Raw genomic sequence first — 18,861 nt, forward strand, 5'->3', positions numbered from 1 at the left:
TGAGAAGAATTATTCCGATTGCGTATCTCGTTTTTTTTAAACTGTGTACAAAAGTCTTTCACTTTTGTTTTTGAAAGTGAAACATTCAGTCGAAAATTGAAAAAAAATGCAAAAATCTAATTAAAAAAGGAGTAATCTTATTCGAAAATTAAAACGTCCATTAGAAAATACTGGGAATTCTGATTTGAAAGTGAATAAAAAGTGAATAAAGAAGCGAGATACTGCAAATAAAACTAAATTTCGATGGATGATCTTTTCTTTTCTTACATTTTTAAAACAACAGAATTTCTTTTCACGACATCCCAAGCACATAAGAAAAACTTCACCTTTTTAATATTAAAGAAAGATTTGTTTATAAAATACTGAAAAGTGAAGTTTCTTTCATCCACCACTCATGATAGCTACATACATTTCATATGAATATATTTACTCATTTCGCATTTAATCTACAGGTATTTTGTCCAAATTTGTTTAAAATGCTACAATGAATTCTGTAAAGTCAATATTTACAATTTCTCTCCAAAATTAAATTCTAAATTATGGTTGACTTCCTACAAAACTATGGTTTAGATCGCTTGACAGACTTGACGATCACTTTCCATAAAAATATCACTTAGACATTTAATTTTAATTGTGATGAATGATATTTTTGTGGGAAGTGAACTTTAAGTCTGTCAAGCGATCTAAACCATTTTGAGACATTTACATTTGTTTGGATTTTAAGAAATTTTTAGAATACAAAAAGGATATTTCTTCGATTTAGAAATTATAATTTCTTTATTTGGTTTTTGTACCTACTTGAATATTTTTATAAAACTTTTAATTTTCTGTATATTTTTTTAACAAACTGAAAAGTGGGAATTTTTCGTCCAAAAAACGAAAAGTAGAATTTAAAAAAGTTTAAAACAAAAATGATCATTTGTTTTTGTATGACTTTCGAAATCGATATAGTTATTTCTGGTTCAACAATCGAAAATATGGTAGCGTTCGCGTAGTATGTATGATGACATCTATCTATTGTCATTAAAGCTTGACATAACAAAAATATAAGAAGTATTTTTGTCCGCCGTGCTTAGAGCAATAGAAGTGTAATATAACGCAGTTATTGTATGTATTTTCATTAGAATTTTGTAACAAACTTATAAGTTAATTATAATAGTATAGTTAGTATAGAAGTAAAATAATTATAATAGTATAGTTAGTAATGTGTTAAAATTTTTGATTTTAGTGAAAATGGTTTATTTGGAAAATAGTTATCGCGATTTCAAAATGGTAGATGAAACAGAAACTTCAATAATTTCCGTAAGCTATGGGGAAGTGTTTATTACTGAAGATAAGCCTTTAAAATGGTGGATCTCATGCAACAATTGTGAAAGTAAATACGACGATTTAGATAATTTTTTGAATCATGCTACTAAAGTGCATCTAGAAAAACAAACGAACATTCTTACAACTGAAAATGAAAGTTTTCAATGTGATGAAAGGCAAAATAAAAGCATTGAGGATGAAAATATTACTTATCAACTATTTTTAACTGACCATGAAAGTTATAAAGCGAATAGTGAAGGAAAACTAGATACAGAGAGTAAAACTGAAAATGAAATTGTAATGGAAGATAAGGAAATAAATGAATCGGAACTTAATATTGATACAAGATCTAATAGCTCAGATAATAAATTGGGAAATTCAAACTCGAAAACTAAAGCAAATTCTAATGCAAAACGGGAAATATATCCATGCCCGCATTGTGATAAAACATATACCGGAAAAAGGGCTCAAGGGGACCATATCAAATCTCATTTTCAATTACAGGAAATATTTAAATGTGAAGTGTGCGGTGTTACTACAACGAGAAAGCATTATTTAAAAATACATATGCGAATTCATACTGGAGAAAAGTTTGTAAATTCATCTAAATTTAAATATTTAATAAAACAATCAATAAAAATAATTTCAGACCTTTTAAGTGCACCGTTTGTCCTAAAGCTTTCACCGCACAAAATAATCTTACAGTTCATATGATGACGCATACTGGAGAAAAAAAATTTTCTTGTTCGTTTTGTGGTATATTTTGTGACTTTTATAAAGTGCTATGATTTGATAAAACATGTTATAATTATAGAGAAACCATTTCGTACCAAAGCAGCTTGTGATATACATCAAAGAACACATACTGGTTAGTACTTGAGCTATCATACTCGAAGTATTCAATGCTGTTGTAAAATCTGCAACCGTTTATATGAGAATTGTTTTTTTTTTTTTTTTTCAAAATATGATCTTTCAATACAATTGTTTTAAACTTTGATAATGTTCCTATAGAAATATTCGAATTTTCCACAATAGAAAATTCATGCATATGTGACTAGATGGAAAAGATTAATTTCATGTAATTTAATGTATTCTTACTTTTAAGGTAGGTAGGTAGGCAGCCACTTAGCTTTAAAAATCCTTGATGAAGTATGAAAACGATGAACGTAAGAGTATTTTAGATATTGGAATGAAAATTCAGTTCTGATTCCAATAAACATAGCAGTAGCAATAATGATTGAAGTATTTTCACAAATAAAATCTTTTTTGTAGGTGAAAAACCATTTCAATGTGATGCATGCGGGAAAAATGTAGCAAGTGCTTGCACTTTAGCGGTTCACAAAAAATCATGCCATAAAAAGTCTCTTGAAAAGTCTAATGTAATTAAGGAAAAATTCTGCCAATTTGATAGTATGAGGACTATTAAAAAAAAAACAAAAAGGAAATCAGGTAAACAAGATTTTGGTAAGATTTTAATAAGATAAATATATTTTTGGTAAGACGGATATATGTATGTTACTGAAAATTTTAATGTTACATTAAAAATCAGTTATTTTCGACCATTAATAATACGTACATACATACATATGTATGTCTATTTCAATATGACAAAAATTAACCTAGATCGGATACTATTTTTTTGTTTACATAATTATAAATGTTTGCAAAAATGACGTTTTATGTTTGAAATATGAGCTAGTTTTTTTGATAGTGGTATAAGTATACATTTTAAAAATTAAGTTAATGGTGATTTTGATGAGCTATAGACACCTTATCTCCACAGTTACAATCGCAATTTCAATAGAGTTCTGCTTAAAAATAAAACACACAAATATATTATTATGGTCAATATGTTTAAATTGATTCAAATGCAAAACCTTAAATATCTCAATATATGCCAAAAAGGACTTATACAACTTTCAAAAAAAACAGCTCATGTTAACATTTTTTGAAATAATATTTGAAATGTTAAGATGAAGACACGCAAAAAATTCAAACATATGTAACTCGAAATTTTAGTAATTAACTTCAATTTTTTTTATAAGCTGTTTTTGTGCATTGGGAGATTTATTATATACTTATATTATAATAGGATAAAGCAAAGTTTTCTAAAACTATAGAACTTGAAAAACTTTATAAAGTTTTTGTATGCGTCTGATGCAAAGCGTCTGATATAATACTTTTTGAACAAAAAAGAGAGGAAATTATAACGTAAGCATTTTTTAAATAATGTTTAAAGTTTTTTGAAGTGTCAGAATGAGGGTGTATTTTGGGTTTGTAAAATTTTAAATGACCCTTTGGAAGTCTGAAATACATATACCGCGACTTCAATAATGCGCTCACGACGTAAATTTTACAAAGTATCAAGTTCCGAAAAGTTTAGAAAAAGCTCTTGACATTGGTACACTTTTCCTAAATACGTTTTATACGTAGTGGAGACGTAAAATAAAAGTAAATCGGGTATCGAAAAAATCGAGCACGCTTTTCTTATATCTTGTCATATAAATGTTGCCAGAAATAACCGATAAAATAAACTAGCATATATTTTCAGCAATAAAGTTCTAGTTATCATTTTTTTTTTCCTAAAATGCAGCATAAAAATGCTATGTTTTTGATGATGTGGTTTATAAAAATTAACATTAATTGCACAGAACTTTAAATTGAAATTTTCAAATAAAAGTCAAAGTTGTATTGATTTGGTAAAAATTATTCCAAAATGTACGACAAGCTTTAGTAGTTTTTTTTACAATGTAAAGGTATTGAAAGCTCTGAGGTGGTACTACAACCGTATTAATACAGTACTTAAATCTTTTTTAAAGCATTATTGAAGTCGCGGAAATTGTGTACAAAAACTTTCACCATTTAATCAGATATTAGGTATAGAATTGTTAGAAAACAAGTCCCAATGCTCAGAGAGCACGATCTTGAAACTTTCAAACTTGAAAGCACGATCTTATTTTATATGGGTTTTTTTTAAATCGAAGTGGCTATTTTTTGAGAAGAAATATTAAAATAAATTCACGCTTATTATAAAGCAGGTAAAATTTCGAAAATATATTTGAAAAATCAAGAAAATATATTAATATTTTCATTCATAATTATTTTAAAATTCTTAAAACAGCGGAAAAACAACAAGCACAACCTTCGCCTTCAACGTTTTATATGTTACTGAAAGCATTTCATTATTTTTAAGTGAACAGCTTTTTTTTCTCATAGGGTAAGTTAACTCAAGATATGGGAAGTATAATATGAAAAAATGTGTATAATATGAATACATAGTAAAGAAAAAATTTGAAGAGGGAATTAGAATATAATATCTAAAATACAATCAAATATTATTTTTTAAATACAAATTTTGTATACACTTCTAAATTTTACCTCTATTTTTCAGAAAAATTTTTAAAACTTAATGTATTACCTAGGTAAAAAATTACTTAAAAGGTTTTGGAAAAGACAATAGTGTATTGTTATAACCGGATTCGAATATCTTTTTTATTTTTTAAATAAATAGTATCTTAGCAAATGACTCAAAAACTCCGATTGTAAAATGACAGGTAGTAGGTATTGATATCCGTAAATTTTTGTCCGTTTGCGTTTACTATTAAGATTCATACACAGGCAGGGCCATTTTATAAATAGATTGCTCTTGTTTACCTGTTCATAAAATATGAAAGAAGAGCACAACAAAATTTTTGAAGCACTCAATATATCATGTTTGAAATAGTTTTAAAATAATTATTTAAAAAAAAAATTGATTGGAAGTAGGTACATACATAAACTTAAAAACTAACTGAAATTATTTGAAACAATTTTATAAGTAACGTATAAATAACCGAAATGAGATAATTCAAATTGTTGAAATGTGTCAACCTATGTTACTTTTACTAACATTTTTGTTAGCCGACACTACTCAACTTACCTTATTGGAAAATACAAAATGTGCATGAAAAATCATACATCCTTCCTCATTAACATTTGAAACCATACTGAAATATGAATTTCAAATTTTTTATCATTTTTTCTTTCCTCCTACCTTTCTTTCTTTTTCGTGCAATAGAATTTAAATGGGAAGCTTTTTAAAAAATGTGTATAATATCCTGAGATTTTTTAAAATATTAAACTCTTTTTAAAGCAAAAAAAAAGAAAAAAATAATAAGAAATATGACACGATCAGTAGCATTTAAAGAAAAAAACAGCAACGAAGCCAAAAATTCGTAATATTTCGTAAAAAAAATTGAGTATTGGGACTTGTTAGATGTAAAGACATTAGTTATACCTAAATTGATCCGACATTCGCATGTAAAAAATCGTTTATGTATTTTAAATAACATAAATTTCGAAGATCACACAGCAATCGTAACAGATACGGATTGGAAACAGAATATTTTAAGTTTCAATTGTTTTTAAAATTTTATAAAACAAATATTTTATAAGACAAATATAATATTTAACCGCGTTGTTCAATTCGATTTTTTGCAATTGTTATATGGAATAAACGATATTTGGGTAGGGTATAGGATAAAAATTTTCAGAAAATGATCATAAAAACAGCTGTAAAATACAGACAAAATTTGATTTGAATAAAATAAAAAATCATTTTTATTGCAGAAGAACATCTATTGAACAAGAAATTTACTCATAAAAAGAAAGAAAAAAAATTTATATGTCAATTTTGCTCTAAAAGTTTTGGTATGTTTTTAACTTAAAATATTTTATTACAAATTTTAGTATCAGCTTTTAAATTTTAGATGAAAAAGGATTAAAAATGCACGCAAGAGTTCACGCGGAAACCAAGGATTACATGTGTAATATATGTAGGGAATATTTTCGAACGTATCATAGCATGACGTATCATCTGAAAAGCAGACATGGCTGTTTATCTATGCCAAATATCAATTACACATTGAAAGCAAGGAGTGATTAAAACGTTGTACAGTCCTTTTGTCTGCATTCGATTTCCAAAAGTTCAAACTTCAAACGTTGAAATTCTCATGCTATTGTATGATATTATTTTTCATATTTGAAAATCTGTCAAACTAGCATAATGAACTTTTAAGTTAATCTATGAAAAAGTAAAAATCAAAATATTTTGACAATCTCAAAAATAAAAAAAAAACAAATAAACCGTGACTTCAATAATGTGCTTACGATGTCAATTTTACAAAGTATCATATTCCAAAAAGTATAGCAAAAGCTCTTGACATTGTACACTTTTCCTAAATGCGTTTTATGCGTAGTGGAGATGTAAAATAAAAATAAATCGGGTATCGAAAAAATCGAACACGCTTTTCTTATACCTTGTCATATAAATGTTGCCAGAAATAACCGATAAAATAAACTAGCATATATTTATAGCAATAAAGTTCTAGTTATCAAGTTTATTTTTCCTAAAATGCAGCATAAAAATGCTATGTTTTAATAATGTAACGTTTTATAAAAATGAGCGTTTGCACAGAACTTTAAATTGAGATTTTCAAATAAACGTCAAAGTTGTATTGGTATGGTAAAAATTATATTCCAAAATGTACGAAAAGCTTTATTACCAATTAAATAAACTGGCATATATTTTCAATAAAGTGCTAGTTATTAAGTTTTTTTTCTTAAAATAGCATGTAAAAATCCTATGTTTTTAATGATGTGGTACCGTTTGTTGAAAATTAACGAGCCTTATTCTAGTTGTCGCGTCACTTACGTGACATTTGTCGTTGTCGCTGTCACGTCACTTGAAATGTGGTATTCTAGTTGTCGAGTGACGTGACTGCGAGAAATAAACGAAAATGAAACGTTTCAAGTGAAATTGATACATTTTAAAAAGAAATTTTGGCGAGTAAAGTTCAAACTAAAAAAAAAAATTCGGTGTATATATTTATATTTTTAATCCGAGGGAAATAAAAAATGTAATTTGCATTATGGTTTATGGATTCATCAGACTCCGAGAGTAATGAAATTGAAAAAAAAACAACAATTAAGGATCAAAAGATTTAAGATTAGGGACAGCTCTATTGGATTTGCCAAATGGAGTGTTATTTACATTTACATTTACATTATAACCGGATGGGTTATCATAGCTTAAACGTTATGTTGGTATGTATAACATTGCTTGTTAAATATTTGTAAATATTTTAATATAATGTGACTTAAAGGTTTGCGATCATAAAATGCGCATCAGGTATGTGGATACTAATAATCCGGGATCATCTCATGATTCCTTTATTGAAAATTACCTGAAATTTACATAAATTAATTAAATTTTAAATTAAACTTATGTTAAAATTACCTTCTGCCATCCTGCAGTACTTCTAATGGGCGGACCCAAGCTATTAAGCTTTTCTGTTAGCTGGTTCCATTTTGCATCAAACTCGAATTTGCTTATGCGGCTATTCTCAGCAAATTTAAGGCCTTTCGCAATAAAGGCGTTCTCCGTCGTAAAATTTCCCAATTCTTCAAATTGCTTCCTTGTTGTTACTTTTAAGCTAAAAATAAAAATTAAATTATATATTATATGGTTTAATTTATGTATTAAATTACAAAATTTATTATTTTTTATATTTTTATTATATTTTTATTAAATTGTTTTGTTTAAACTTACATTTTTGGTGTATCCATCTCGCTTGTCACTTGTTAAATACATTTCGACAAAAAACGTCGTTTCACTACGACATGTGTCGCTCTACAACGACAACTGGAATATACCTGAAACACATTTTCCCGCTATTCCACGACACGTGTCACTGTAATCGCCATTTAGAATATCAAATTCAAGTCGTGACGACAATTGTCGCTCTACTTCGACAACTAGAATAGGGCTCAACATTTGCACAAAACTTTAAATTGAAATTTTCACACGCGTCAATGTATCCGTGACTTCAATAATGTGCTTACGGCGTAAACTTTATAAAGCATAACATTCCAAAAAGTATAGCAAAAGCTCTTGACATTGTACACTTTTCCAAAATGCGTTCTATACGTAGTGGATACGTAAAATAAACGTGAATCGGGTATCGAAAAAATCGAGCACGCTTTTCTTATATCTTGCCATATAAATGTTGCCAGAAATAACCGATAAAATAAACTAGCATATATTTATAGCAATAAAGTTCTAGTTATCAATTTTTTTTTCCTAAAATGCAGCATAAAAATGCTATGTTTTTAATGATGTGGTAACGGTTTATAAAAATTAACATTAATTGCACAGAACTTTAAATTGAAATTTTCAAATCAAACATCAAAGTTGTATTGATTTGGTAAAAATTATTCCAAAATGTACGGCAAGCTTTAGTAGCTCTGAGGTGGTACTACAACCGTATTAAAAAAGTGCTTAAATCTTTTTTAAAGCATTATTGAAGTCACGGAAATTGTGTACAAAAACTTTCACCAGTTTATCAGATATTAGGTATAGAATTGTTTATTTAAGTGTTATACTAATCAACTGTCTAACAAGTCCCAATGCTCAGAGAGAAACTTGAAAGCACGACCTTATTTTATATGGGTTTTTTTTTAAATCGAAGTGGCTATTTTTTGAGAAGAAATATTAAAATAAATTCACACTTATTATAAAGCAGGTAAAATTTCGAAAATATATTTGAAAAATCAAGAAAATATATTAATATTTTCATTCATAATTATTTTAAAATTCTTAAAACAGCGGAAAAACAACAAGCACAACCTTCGCCTTCAACGTTTTATATGTTACTGAAAGCATTTCATTATTTTTAAGTGAACAGCTTTTTTTTCTCATAGGGTAAGTTAACTCAAGATATGGGAAGTAACTGTGGTGTCAAGTTGAAAATATAATTAATGAAAGATAATTATTAAATATTGATACGAATACACAGTAAAGAAAAAATTTGAAGAGGGAATTAGAAAATAATATCTAAAATACAATCAAATATTATTTTTTAAATACAAATTTTGTATACACTTCTAAATTTTACCTCTATTTTTCAGAAAATTTTTTAAAACTTAATGTATTACCTAGGTAAAAAATTATTTAAAAGGTTTTGGAAAAGCCAATAGTGTATTGCTATAACCGGATTCGAATATCTTTTTTATTTTTGAAATAAATGGTATTTTACCAAATGACTCAAAAACTTCGATTGTAAAATGACAGGTAGTAGGTATTGATATCCGTAAATTTTTGTCCGTTTGAGTTTATTAAGATTCATACACAGGCAGGGCCATTTTATAAATAGATTGCTCTTGTTTACCTGCTCATAAAATATGAAAGAAGAGCACAACAAAATTTTTGAAGCACTCAATATATCATGTTTGAAATAGTTTTAAAATAATTATTTAAAAAAAAAATTGGTTGAAAGTAGGTACATACATAAACTTAAAAACTAACTGAAATTATTTGAAACAATTTTATAAGTAACGTATAAATAACCGAAATGAGATAATTCAAATTGTTGAAATGTGTCAACCTATGTTACTTTTACTAACATTTTTGTTAGCCGACACTACTCAACTTTGCATGTAAACTAGCGTTTATCGTATTATGAAAAATTTATTTTAGGGATTTCCCGATAGATTTTATCGGCTAATTTTAAGTATACGATAGCACACTATAGTGATTTTACAAGTCGTTTTTCAGTAATTAAAATAAAAAAAATGTAAGTATTATTATTAACAAAACTGAGATCTATCATTTAAGACAAATTTAATTTTGTATTTTTAGAAACAGAATTGTAATCTACAGCAGCTATGACATTAGGAATCCCTGATTTTTCATAAAAATTTTGCTCTTCTTTCTTCATCTTCAGTATAACAAAATTTTATTACTTTAGGGCAAATATATTTTCCTATGATATTCCAAAATTTCTGCTACAATAACCGAAACTGTTGGCTGAGCTAATTCCAGGTTGAAATCATTGCCAACACCTAGCTGATAACTACCTTGGGCGAAAAAGTTAAAAGCAGCTGCTAACTTTATGATGTTTGGCACAGCACTTTTTGTGTTTTTACCTTTTATTTTATTGTCAATTTCACTAATTAAATATCTAAATAAATCTTTTGATATTCTAAAATTTGTAATGAATCCAAAAAATAAACAAATTTTAAACTCTTTGTTACATACATATATGTAAGTATACATACAACCCATTATTCATTTCCAATGAATTTGAAGAATCTATAATCTTTCTCCGTGCGATTCTTTCTTCTTGATGTCGTCCTTCTTCATCGTCTTCAAAAAAAATTCCGCTGACAACATTGTATAATTATTTTATTTAAAACAAAACTTATCTGTCGCAAACTTTTTCTTTATTTTCAAATTTTCCATATGAGTGTATCATATGAATTTAAAATCTTTGAATCTGTCAAACAAAATAGTATACACATCATTAAAGCTTTTTGTATTTTATCGTTTTCCATTAACTTATCGGTTTTGTCGGTTATCGGTTCATAATAGTACGGAAAAACGATAACGATACGATATTGTTATCGCATATCGTATATCGGATTTTTTCATAATAATATTGCAAAAATTGTATTCCAAAATGTATCAAAAGCTGTAGCAGTTTTTTTACAATGTAAAGGTATTGAAAGCTCTGAGACTTGAAATTTCCTTGAAATTTAATATTTAAATTTGGAGTTTTAAAACAATGTACATATAAATTTTTTGGAGCGATCAGAGCTTGGAAACCAAACTGAGAGCCGATTTTACGTTTTTTACCATATCTACGGAACGGATTCATGGAATTTCTTGAAATTTGATATTTGAGCTCTGATTGTTATCGTAACTAATTAGCGAGCTTTTCAGGAAATTCGGATGACACAAAGCGAAACTCTACTAAGAGCCAAATTTGCATTTTTCAAAGCTTACCAACGCCCTAAAAATTGGAAAAAAGTGTTTAAAAAGCATTTCTCTAATCTTTTACATAGCTAGACAATATACATTGCGGTCGGTTATGTGCTGATCACATCAGATTTTTTTAAAATTTCTATAAATGCTACACTATAAGAACAAAAAACGTTCTTTCAAAAAATATTTTTTGTGAAGTATTGAGTTGACTTTTGTGAATTTTTCAAATTTGAGAAAAAGAAAATGTACAATTGATATTAAAAAGTTTGCTAATTATGTATGATATGACTCTCACAGTCCCACGAATGCATATTTCTTGTATATTATTTGTATATCTATATATTTTTCATGGGTATAAATAATATAAGTCTCTAAGGATATACAGATGTTAAGTCTGACATATGTACATATACATATGTCAGACTTAACCGCAGATGAAAGGAAATACAAGGTCAAATACCCGCGGGTGGTATTTGATTCCAAGCTTCTTGGGCGAAGTTACGAAGAGGCTGCATGTGTGCGGGCCTCGCGGGCCTCTCGGGCCCCCTGTACCTTGTTGTTGGGATGCCATTCTGAGGTTGAGGGGGAATGGACTTGATGTTATTAGGGCAGGGGATCGGCATCATCTTCTCCGAGTTACCCGGGGGAGATTTCGTTCCTGGTAAGAACGTGCAGCTTTGAGAAAAGATTTCGTTGCTTGGCAACAGGAAGAGTTGAGATCCCGAATTTTTTCAGTTGCCCGGTGGGATCTTACACCATCAGGTGCTACACTGATGAGTAAAAGACTCGCGTGGGAGGGGGGTTGAAATGTTTGGGCCAAGAACCAAATTCTTCGAACCCATGGGAGTTTTTCAAGCGTGTTTCAGGCTGAGCTGCACGCCATGGAAGAGGTGGCATGGGGGACAGGACGTAGTGATTATATCGGATAGACCGATTGCCATCGGAGCGCTGAATTTTTTTTCAATATCTTCCGCGGCAGTATGGGGCCGTCTTGAGAAGCTCAATGAATTGGGTAGGCACAATCGGGTCACTTTGTGCTGGGCGCCAGACCATGTAGGCGTGGAAAGAGATGAGGAGAAAGGAGATTATGTCCAGAAGCGTTTTAAGAAAATTATAAGAATGAGCAAGCATCAGGTAAGAATCTTCACCGGGGCCTTGTCATATCACTTTAGACTTAAGGGGCACCTCAACAGGCTGGGGCTGGAAAGAGAAGATACTTGCAGGTTCTGCGGGGAAGATTTAATACACCTTCTGGGAGAGTGCGTTTCTATAATACTAGGGGACTTTACTATTTATTTTCTTTCAAATTTTTCTGGTTTTTTACCTAATTTTTTACCATATTTTTATTCTAATTAGAATATTCAGAAAATTTAGGTTTACTTAACTGGTCTACTGTTTTGTTATTGCCAGTCTAAAATTAATATTTCTATTGCCTATTTCATTAGTACCGGTGTTAATTTCAACACAGCTGATTGTCACAATTTATTTGCTAAAAGTTTTCCATTATTAAAGGTTATTAAATTTTAACGCACAAAAAGTAAAATCTACAGGAACTTAAACATTAAATTGAAATAGGAATCGTAAATTTATTCAGTTGTATTGAAAAATATGGAAGTGTAAGTGATGCAATTACGGGGAAAATTACAAAAACTTAATACGTACTAATGGATGTTTGCTTATGTAAAATTACACTACTCAAACCAACCTTAATATTGAATTAAAAATGTCGGCAACGTTATCTCTTGTTAATAAAAAGGTTACATTGAATAGTTCCGTGAAAGTACAGTATATTCCTGCAGCAATACATGAATACAGAGGAATTGGAAGATATAGTATCAAATTCTTTGCGTGGTTATCCAATGAAGGGAGAAAAAATGAATTTGGACAGCAGATTTGTTGGAATTTGTACAAGAAATAGTATGAGAATATCAGTTGAAAATGAGTCAAAAGCTTTGAAAGCATTTGGCAGTTTCAATTGGAATTATGATGCAATTCCCTCTAAATCTGATCCATTTAAGCAAGCACTGCAAATGTCCGATGTATTAGATAACATTTTAGATATAACGGCGTCTGATATAAAAGAGGAAATAAAGAAACACTCTTGAATGATATAAACTTAATAAATTTATGCAAATTATTTTTCAGTAAATTTTTTTACAAACTTTAACTGGTTTTTTTTTCATTTTTAGAGTTGATGCTCGTTATTCTGCATTGACAAATTTCGAAGTTTTGGAAATTTTAAGAAATATGAAAGATATAAAGAAAAAGCCGGGGTTGAGAAATTTGGCAACGATAACTTATGAGGTTGTATATTTATACAAATAAAGTATGTAATTTTCATTAGTATATGTACATTTTCAGACTCTGCAGTTTTTGGAAGAATCTCCCTGTAAAAATCAAACAAAAGAAGGCATACAAGCTTTTCTTTCTAAAATTAAACAATTTAAATTTACAAGAAATGAGTGTTTAATGTTGATTAATGATCCACCAATAAGTCCTTTACACATTCAATTGGTAATAACCTACATTGAAGTTTTATTTTTATAAAAATATTTTTATATTTTTCTAAGCTTATTGAGGATAGTGAAGAACGTTTGACAGAAGAGCAAGTAAGCAAAGTATTGGAAATAGTAGCAAATCACTTAATACCAAATGAATAAAATAAAAGTAAATCGTTTTATATTTTGCAATTAAATCATTTTTTATGTGGGATAATTGTTAAAAATTACAAAATTATCAACGTTTTTGATCTCCCAAATCTTCTATGAAATCTTCTTCATTTCTCTGGAATAACTTCGAAGACATCATCCTTAACATCTCCTTGAATAACGATTCCATCTTTTCCTGTAACCGAGGAACCACAAGCAAATTTTGTACCAAAAAATTTTGCTGCCATTTACAAATCAATTCTTAAACGGACAAAAATTTACAATTTGATATATGGGTTAGTTTTGATAATGAACATATTACCAAATGTATTTAATCCTGTTACAACTGTTACAGATTTTTTCTTTGCTCTAGGAGCACGACACAAACATATTTTTTTTTAACCTTCATCTTTTTTCTTTGTCTTCATCATGCCTTTCCCGCCCCACTTTTGCCTTTTTTTGTCTTCTTCACCACCGGCACCGTCGGCACCATCATCTATTTTAACCTTTTCGAAATGGCTTGGAAGAATTTTTCTAACCATTACTTACATTTTTCGTAGTCTGGATAATATTTACAATACTAAGAAAAAAAAATGCAATGTTATTGAATTTATTTTTATTAAATGTTAAAAAAATATATTACTTCGATTGGCATTGAACAGTTACCGCAGTATTGCACTATTAGTGGATAAACTACGCCTTTCCTTGGTCCTATTTTCAAACGCATATCGATCTGTCATTTTACGAAATTTTGTTTTAAAACTACCTAAGTTCTGTTCTGTAATCTGTTTTGGTTGGAAAAACTAAATGTTTTCTGTTTGCATGTATAGTAAAATTTCCAAAGTTGCAATTAACTTATTTTAAAATGTAGTAAAATGTAAATATCTAATGTTATGTAAATGTTAACAATAACATAACTTTTCAAAAAAATTAAATAATTTTTGAAGAAAAAAGAACATGTTCGCGAGATAAAGATATATTATTTATATGTAAGTAAGATATTTAAGTAAAAATTGAAATCTGTCTTGTAAAGGAAGCTTGCAAATATTATTATAAAAAAAGGAAACTAGTATTAGATATGGGGATTATACTAATTTTAACAAGAAAAAAACAATTGAAATTTCTTTTACTGCTTTATTTTATTTGGAATTATGGTAAATAAACTTGTTGCAAGTTATGCTTCATGAAATGATATCGCCAGAATATTTAGTACTCGTATTACCTAAAATTAAAATAAGTTAATCTTAACACATGGCTTTAAATAAAACAACAAATTAGACGCATGATTATGTAGAGTACGGAAAATTGAAGTGAATAAGACAAAGAAATGTCTGCATGCAAAATCTCCTAAATTGTTGTTTTGCTAAAAATAAAGTAGAGTTCATAAAGTTGCTTCGTTAAGAACTTTGGGTTTATTGCAGCATAGCATTAATTTTGAATATGAAAATTTGAGAAAGTTAGCAAATGTGCTACGTATGTAGCAGATCTTCAGCACTCTTGGCAGCTGTCATACCTGACAACGCCGTCTATGTTAAGGGTCTCTTAAAATTTTCTTCATACAGGCCTGGACCCTAAGAGAGGAGTGACAGTTAACAGCTGACGAATTTACACGCATTCTTATGGGATCTATAGAAGGCCCTTTTTAGCATCATAAATCTCCCACAAGATCAACTTTTTTGAAATTTTCAATCTTTTTCTACTTTGCTAGTGCTTACATTCTTAACATTTTGTGTTATAAAAACATTAAAAAATTGATTTAAAAAAAGCTTTCTAGACTCTGTTCGTTTTTTAAAAATTTTGTTAAAATGCTACACTACAGGCAAAAAAAAACAGGAAATTTTTTTTGTTAAAATTTGAGCAGATTTTTTAGGTTTTCCTCAATTTTAAAAATTGAACATTTGACATAAATAAATACAATAAAATAAATATATAATTGTAAATAAGTAATTATCCCCCTTTCTACACCACCTTGCAAAGGTGGTATCCCTAGTAGGTCTAATCCATTCATTTACTTAAAATTAAAGCATATTAGTAAAATTTCAGTATTTTTTATTATATTTCAGTATTATTTATTAGTAAAATAAACTGTGTCATACATCAGATAAATTTGTTGTTTTCCATTAGGATTGCGAAATTTATTTTCATTATTGACTCCCAAAACCCTAACATACCCTGATTGATTTTGTTGTTGTCTCTTGTTGCCTTTCTCTTGAACTAAATTACAACTTTGTTCGTGATTTCCACTAAATAATCTGCGGTGGGAAGAACTACTGGAAATAACTTTATAATTTCCTTTGAACTACCAAAAACCGACTTTATCATGAAAGCCATAATGGTTTTGGCAGGTTTAGATTGATCATTATGAGCTACTCCTGAAATATTATTTGCTTTATATTGTAGACTAGGACTATCATAAATCTCATCTATCAATAGTGCTACAAATTTTTCCCATTCTGTCAAAGACTGCGAAGCTGCTGCTATATAACCTTCATCATTTCCCTCATTTTCGTAATCACTGGTAATATGTAGTCTGGAAGATAAACGTCGAAGATGTTGACTAGATGGTAAAGAAAGGAAATTTCTAAGGATTTCATATGTAGATTTGGAATGAGCGTATATTAAAAATCACATAATAATGGATTGAATATATTTTAGAGCCTTCATACTTAATAAATGAAAGTTTTTTAAAAATTTTCTTCTAAATTTCGTACTTTTTTTAAATTTCCCAGAAGATGCAAAGCTTCATTAAGATAATTGGCATCAGAACTATAAGCGCACAAAAAAGGTAATATTTTTTTTAGTTGAGTCCAATAATCAAATTTCATATCTCCTGATAAAATATTTTCTAATTTAATGGCTGGTACTTCATTATTTCCCGAAAAGCAACTTACTATTAAATCGCAATTAATTTTTAATCTATGTACCTTTAAACTCACACCCGAAATTATCATTATTTTCTAAAATATACATATGTATAATACAACGCAAAAACTATTTTTAAATACTAACCAGCCATCTAACACAATATTTTCATTGATTTTGTTTACTAAATCATTAAAATTTATTATTATGTCGTCACTATTTTCTATGGTTACCGGACAATTGGGGAAAATACTTGGAATAGCTTCTGGAATTAACCGAAGCCTTTTTAGCGTTTTTGGATAAAAACATGTTTTTTTTTTAAATGTAAATGGTAAACACCATTACTCTCAACAGGTTTCCAACTTTTTCTAGGAATAGTCTCAATCAATGCCTTCCTACAAATCTCCTCGTTAGGAAACTGAAAAACTGGAACATTTTTCTTTATTATATTTTTATTATGATTACGAGTATTTTTATAATTGCGAAACATAATGATATGAATATATTAAAAATCACTATAATGATAAAGCTTAAAATTTAATGTATAATTTTTTTTAAATTTATTTTAGAATAAACAAAATAAAAATTTTGCATAAAAACTTTATTTTTTTCTTAATAATATGCACAGCACAATGTTTTTTTTTATTCACTGTATAAAAAAAAATATTTTACCTTTGTAAAAATTCTGGAACGCTTTTAACTTCCATATTTCCTTAAAAATTCCTCTAGAAAGTTGATTTTTTCACCAGTTCAAAGCAAACATTTTAAATTTTCTTTTAATATAAAATTTTTATATTTTTAATGAAAATAACAGCACAAAAACTCGATTTAAAAATTAAAAATCTTAATTTTCTTCACTACTTTATACTGAAATTTTAAAACAACAAATTGATTTTAACTCTTGTTATGAACTAGTGCTTGTTGATGATGAGGACGACCTGACAGAGCATGTTATCCGCCACTGGTTGGGACATCGGCCACCAGCTACCCCAGTGTGCATCTAGCTGTGTCCCGGAGCTTCAGCCTGGGGTGGGTTAAATAGAAGTAGTAGGTTACCACCAATGGTTACATATCATATCCAGAAAAAAAAATTATGCACATGTTGAAATAAAAAATAAAAAAATTTAGTGCGATTGCAAAAATAAGTAAAGTTGATTTTAGCTGGAACACTTTGTAGTGAACCAGAACGTGAAGCATTGGTATAGGGTGCACCACACGGTACATTATTTATGCTGACAGGGTGAAGAATCACCACTGTCCCGAGCCCTACACTTCCATGAGTCTCCGATGTTGTTGAGACTCTCTAACTTTGCTCGAAAAACCCCTAAATTTTGGACATCCCAAAAGGAAATGGAATCACCACTTCATCACTATTCTAATTTGTACACTAATAAAAATAACCAAAGAAAAACATACTGAAATTGTTGGAAATGGGAAAAACTTAAGAGATAGAAAAAAAATGTTTATCCTTTTCCCACGTTTTTTTTTAGATATTTTTGATTTCGTCATTTGTACCTGGTATGTTACGTTTAGAATTTAACAAAATTTTTCTCCGGTTTAAATTTTTCATGTTTTATTTTTTTTTTGCTGTTATATGTGATTTACAATTCATTTTATTTTTGCTAATTTCTCCTTGTGATTACATGAATATATAATATAGCCTGCTTATACAATTAAAATAATACTTACATATTAGTAGATTTTAATTATTTCCCCCTTTTTCTCTTTTTTTACTCTTTTTATATATTTTGCAAAATTAATTTTAAACTTAATACTAATTATGTTTATTATGAAAATGGAAAAAGTAATTTAGTTTAAATATATTTTGATATACATACATACCAAAGGAATTATATGAAAAAAAATAAGTTATAATTATAATTAATAGAAATAATAATATAGCATAAAATGCTCTAAAATAAACTATTAATTTACCCTTACATATTATGTTTCGTAAATTATTTATTAATAAGGATTATAATGTTCTTAAGAATTATATTTAATAATAAAAAAAATGAATGCAAAAACTCGAAAATATATTTAATTAAAATTATAGTTAAAATCTTGAGTTGAAATTTGAATTTTTGATAAGACGTTCAAAAAACTCCAAATTTCATTTTTAGGTTTTAGTCAACTTTTCGTATAGAAAATTCGAAATGAAAATAGGCAAAAATCATAATTTTTACAAAAAACAAAAAAAAATGATTCTTCAAAAATGTCATTTCGCCAAAAATACATACG

The 18,861-nt window shown here is 28.4% G+C and overlaps 3 protein-coding genes and 1 pseudogene across 5 annotated transcripts; 3 read left to right on the forward strand and 1 right to left on the reverse strand.

Annotated features, from left to right (window-relative positions):
* Positions 1-1,063: 1,063 nt before the first annotated feature.
* LOC129618971 (zinc finger protein 182-like) lies at positions 1,064-9,933 on the forward strand. The gene is made up of 7 exons (XM_055534010.1): positions 1,064-1,175; positions 1,229-1,898; positions 1,958-2,064; positions 2,123-2,176; positions 2,581-2,757; positions 5,917-5,997; positions 6,057-9,933. Coding segments are annotated over exons 1-7 (1,266 nt in total). The 5' UTR covers positions 1,064-1,174; the 3' UTR covers positions 6,233-9,933.
* A 2,658-nt stretch (positions 9,934-12,591) lies between these two features.
* LOC129618674 (DNA-directed RNA polymerase III subunit RPC9-like) lies at positions 12,592-17,114 on the forward strand. 3 transcript variants are annotated; one of them, XM_055533573.1, is made up of 5 exons: positions 12,592-12,726; positions 13,300-13,414; positions 13,472-13,624; positions 13,681-13,777; positions 16,488-17,114. In XM_055533573.1, the coding sequence occupies exons 1-4, from the start codon at positions 12,719-12,721 to the stop codon at positions 13,768-13,770; spliced, it is 366 nt and encodes a 121-aa protein (XP_055389548.1). In that variant the 5' UTR covers positions 12,592-12,718; the 3' UTR covers positions 13,771-13,777; positions 16,488-17,114. The 3 variants fall into 3 exon arrangements, with proteins under 3 accessions (XP_055389548.1, XP_055389547.1, XP_055389546.1); XM_055533572.1 differs by lacking the exon at positions 16,488-17,114 and adding an exon at positions 13,912-15,242; XM_055533571.1 differs by lacking the exon at positions 16,488-17,114 and having other exon boundaries at positions 13,681-13,819.
* Positions 12,735-13,270, forward strand: LOC129618675 (uncharacterized). Its single transcript, XM_055533574.1, has one exon. It carries the CDS (start codon positions 12,916-12,918, stop codon positions 13,213-13,215), a length of 300 nt encoding a protein of 99 aa, XP_055389549.1. The 5' UTR covers positions 12,735-12,915; the 3' UTR covers positions 13,216-13,270.
* Positions 13,847-14,485, reverse strand: LOC129618676 (density-regulated protein homolog; annotated as a pseudogene).
* Positions 17,115-18,861: the final 1,747 nt, after the last annotated feature.

This window comes from Condylostylus longicornis, unplaced genomic scaffold, assembly GCF_029603195.1.
Source record: "Condylostylus longicornis isolate FDR11 unplaced genomic scaffold, ASM2960319v2 ptg000010l, whole genome shotgun sequence".
Lineage (NCBI taxonomy): Eukaryota > Metazoa > Arthropoda > Insecta > Diptera > Dolichopodidae > Condylostylus > Condylostylus longicornis.

Coding starts and splice junctions, on each gene's coding strand:
- LOC129618971 (XM_055534010.1), top strand. Junction 2,177..2,580: donor ACATCAAAGAACACATACTG/GTTAGTACTTGA, acceptor TCTTTTTTGTAG/GTGAAAAACCATTTCAATGT. Junction 5,998..6,056: donor ATTTTGCTCTAAAAGTTTTG/GTATGTTTTTAA, acceptor TTTAAATTTTAG/ATGAAAAAGGATTAAAAATG.
- LOC129618674 (XM_055533573.1), top strand. Junction 13,415..13,471: donor TGGCAACGATAACTTATGAG/GTTGTATATTTA, acceptor GTACATTTTCAG/ACTCTGCAGTTTTTGGAAGA. Junction 13,625..13,680: donor GTCCTTTACACATTCAATTG/GTAATAACCTAC, acceptor TATTTTTCTAAG/CTTATTGAGGATAGTGAAGA.
- LOC129618675 (XM_055533574.1), top strand. CDS start 12,916: ATGAATACAGAGGAATTGGAAGATATAGTATCAAATTCTTTGCGTGGT.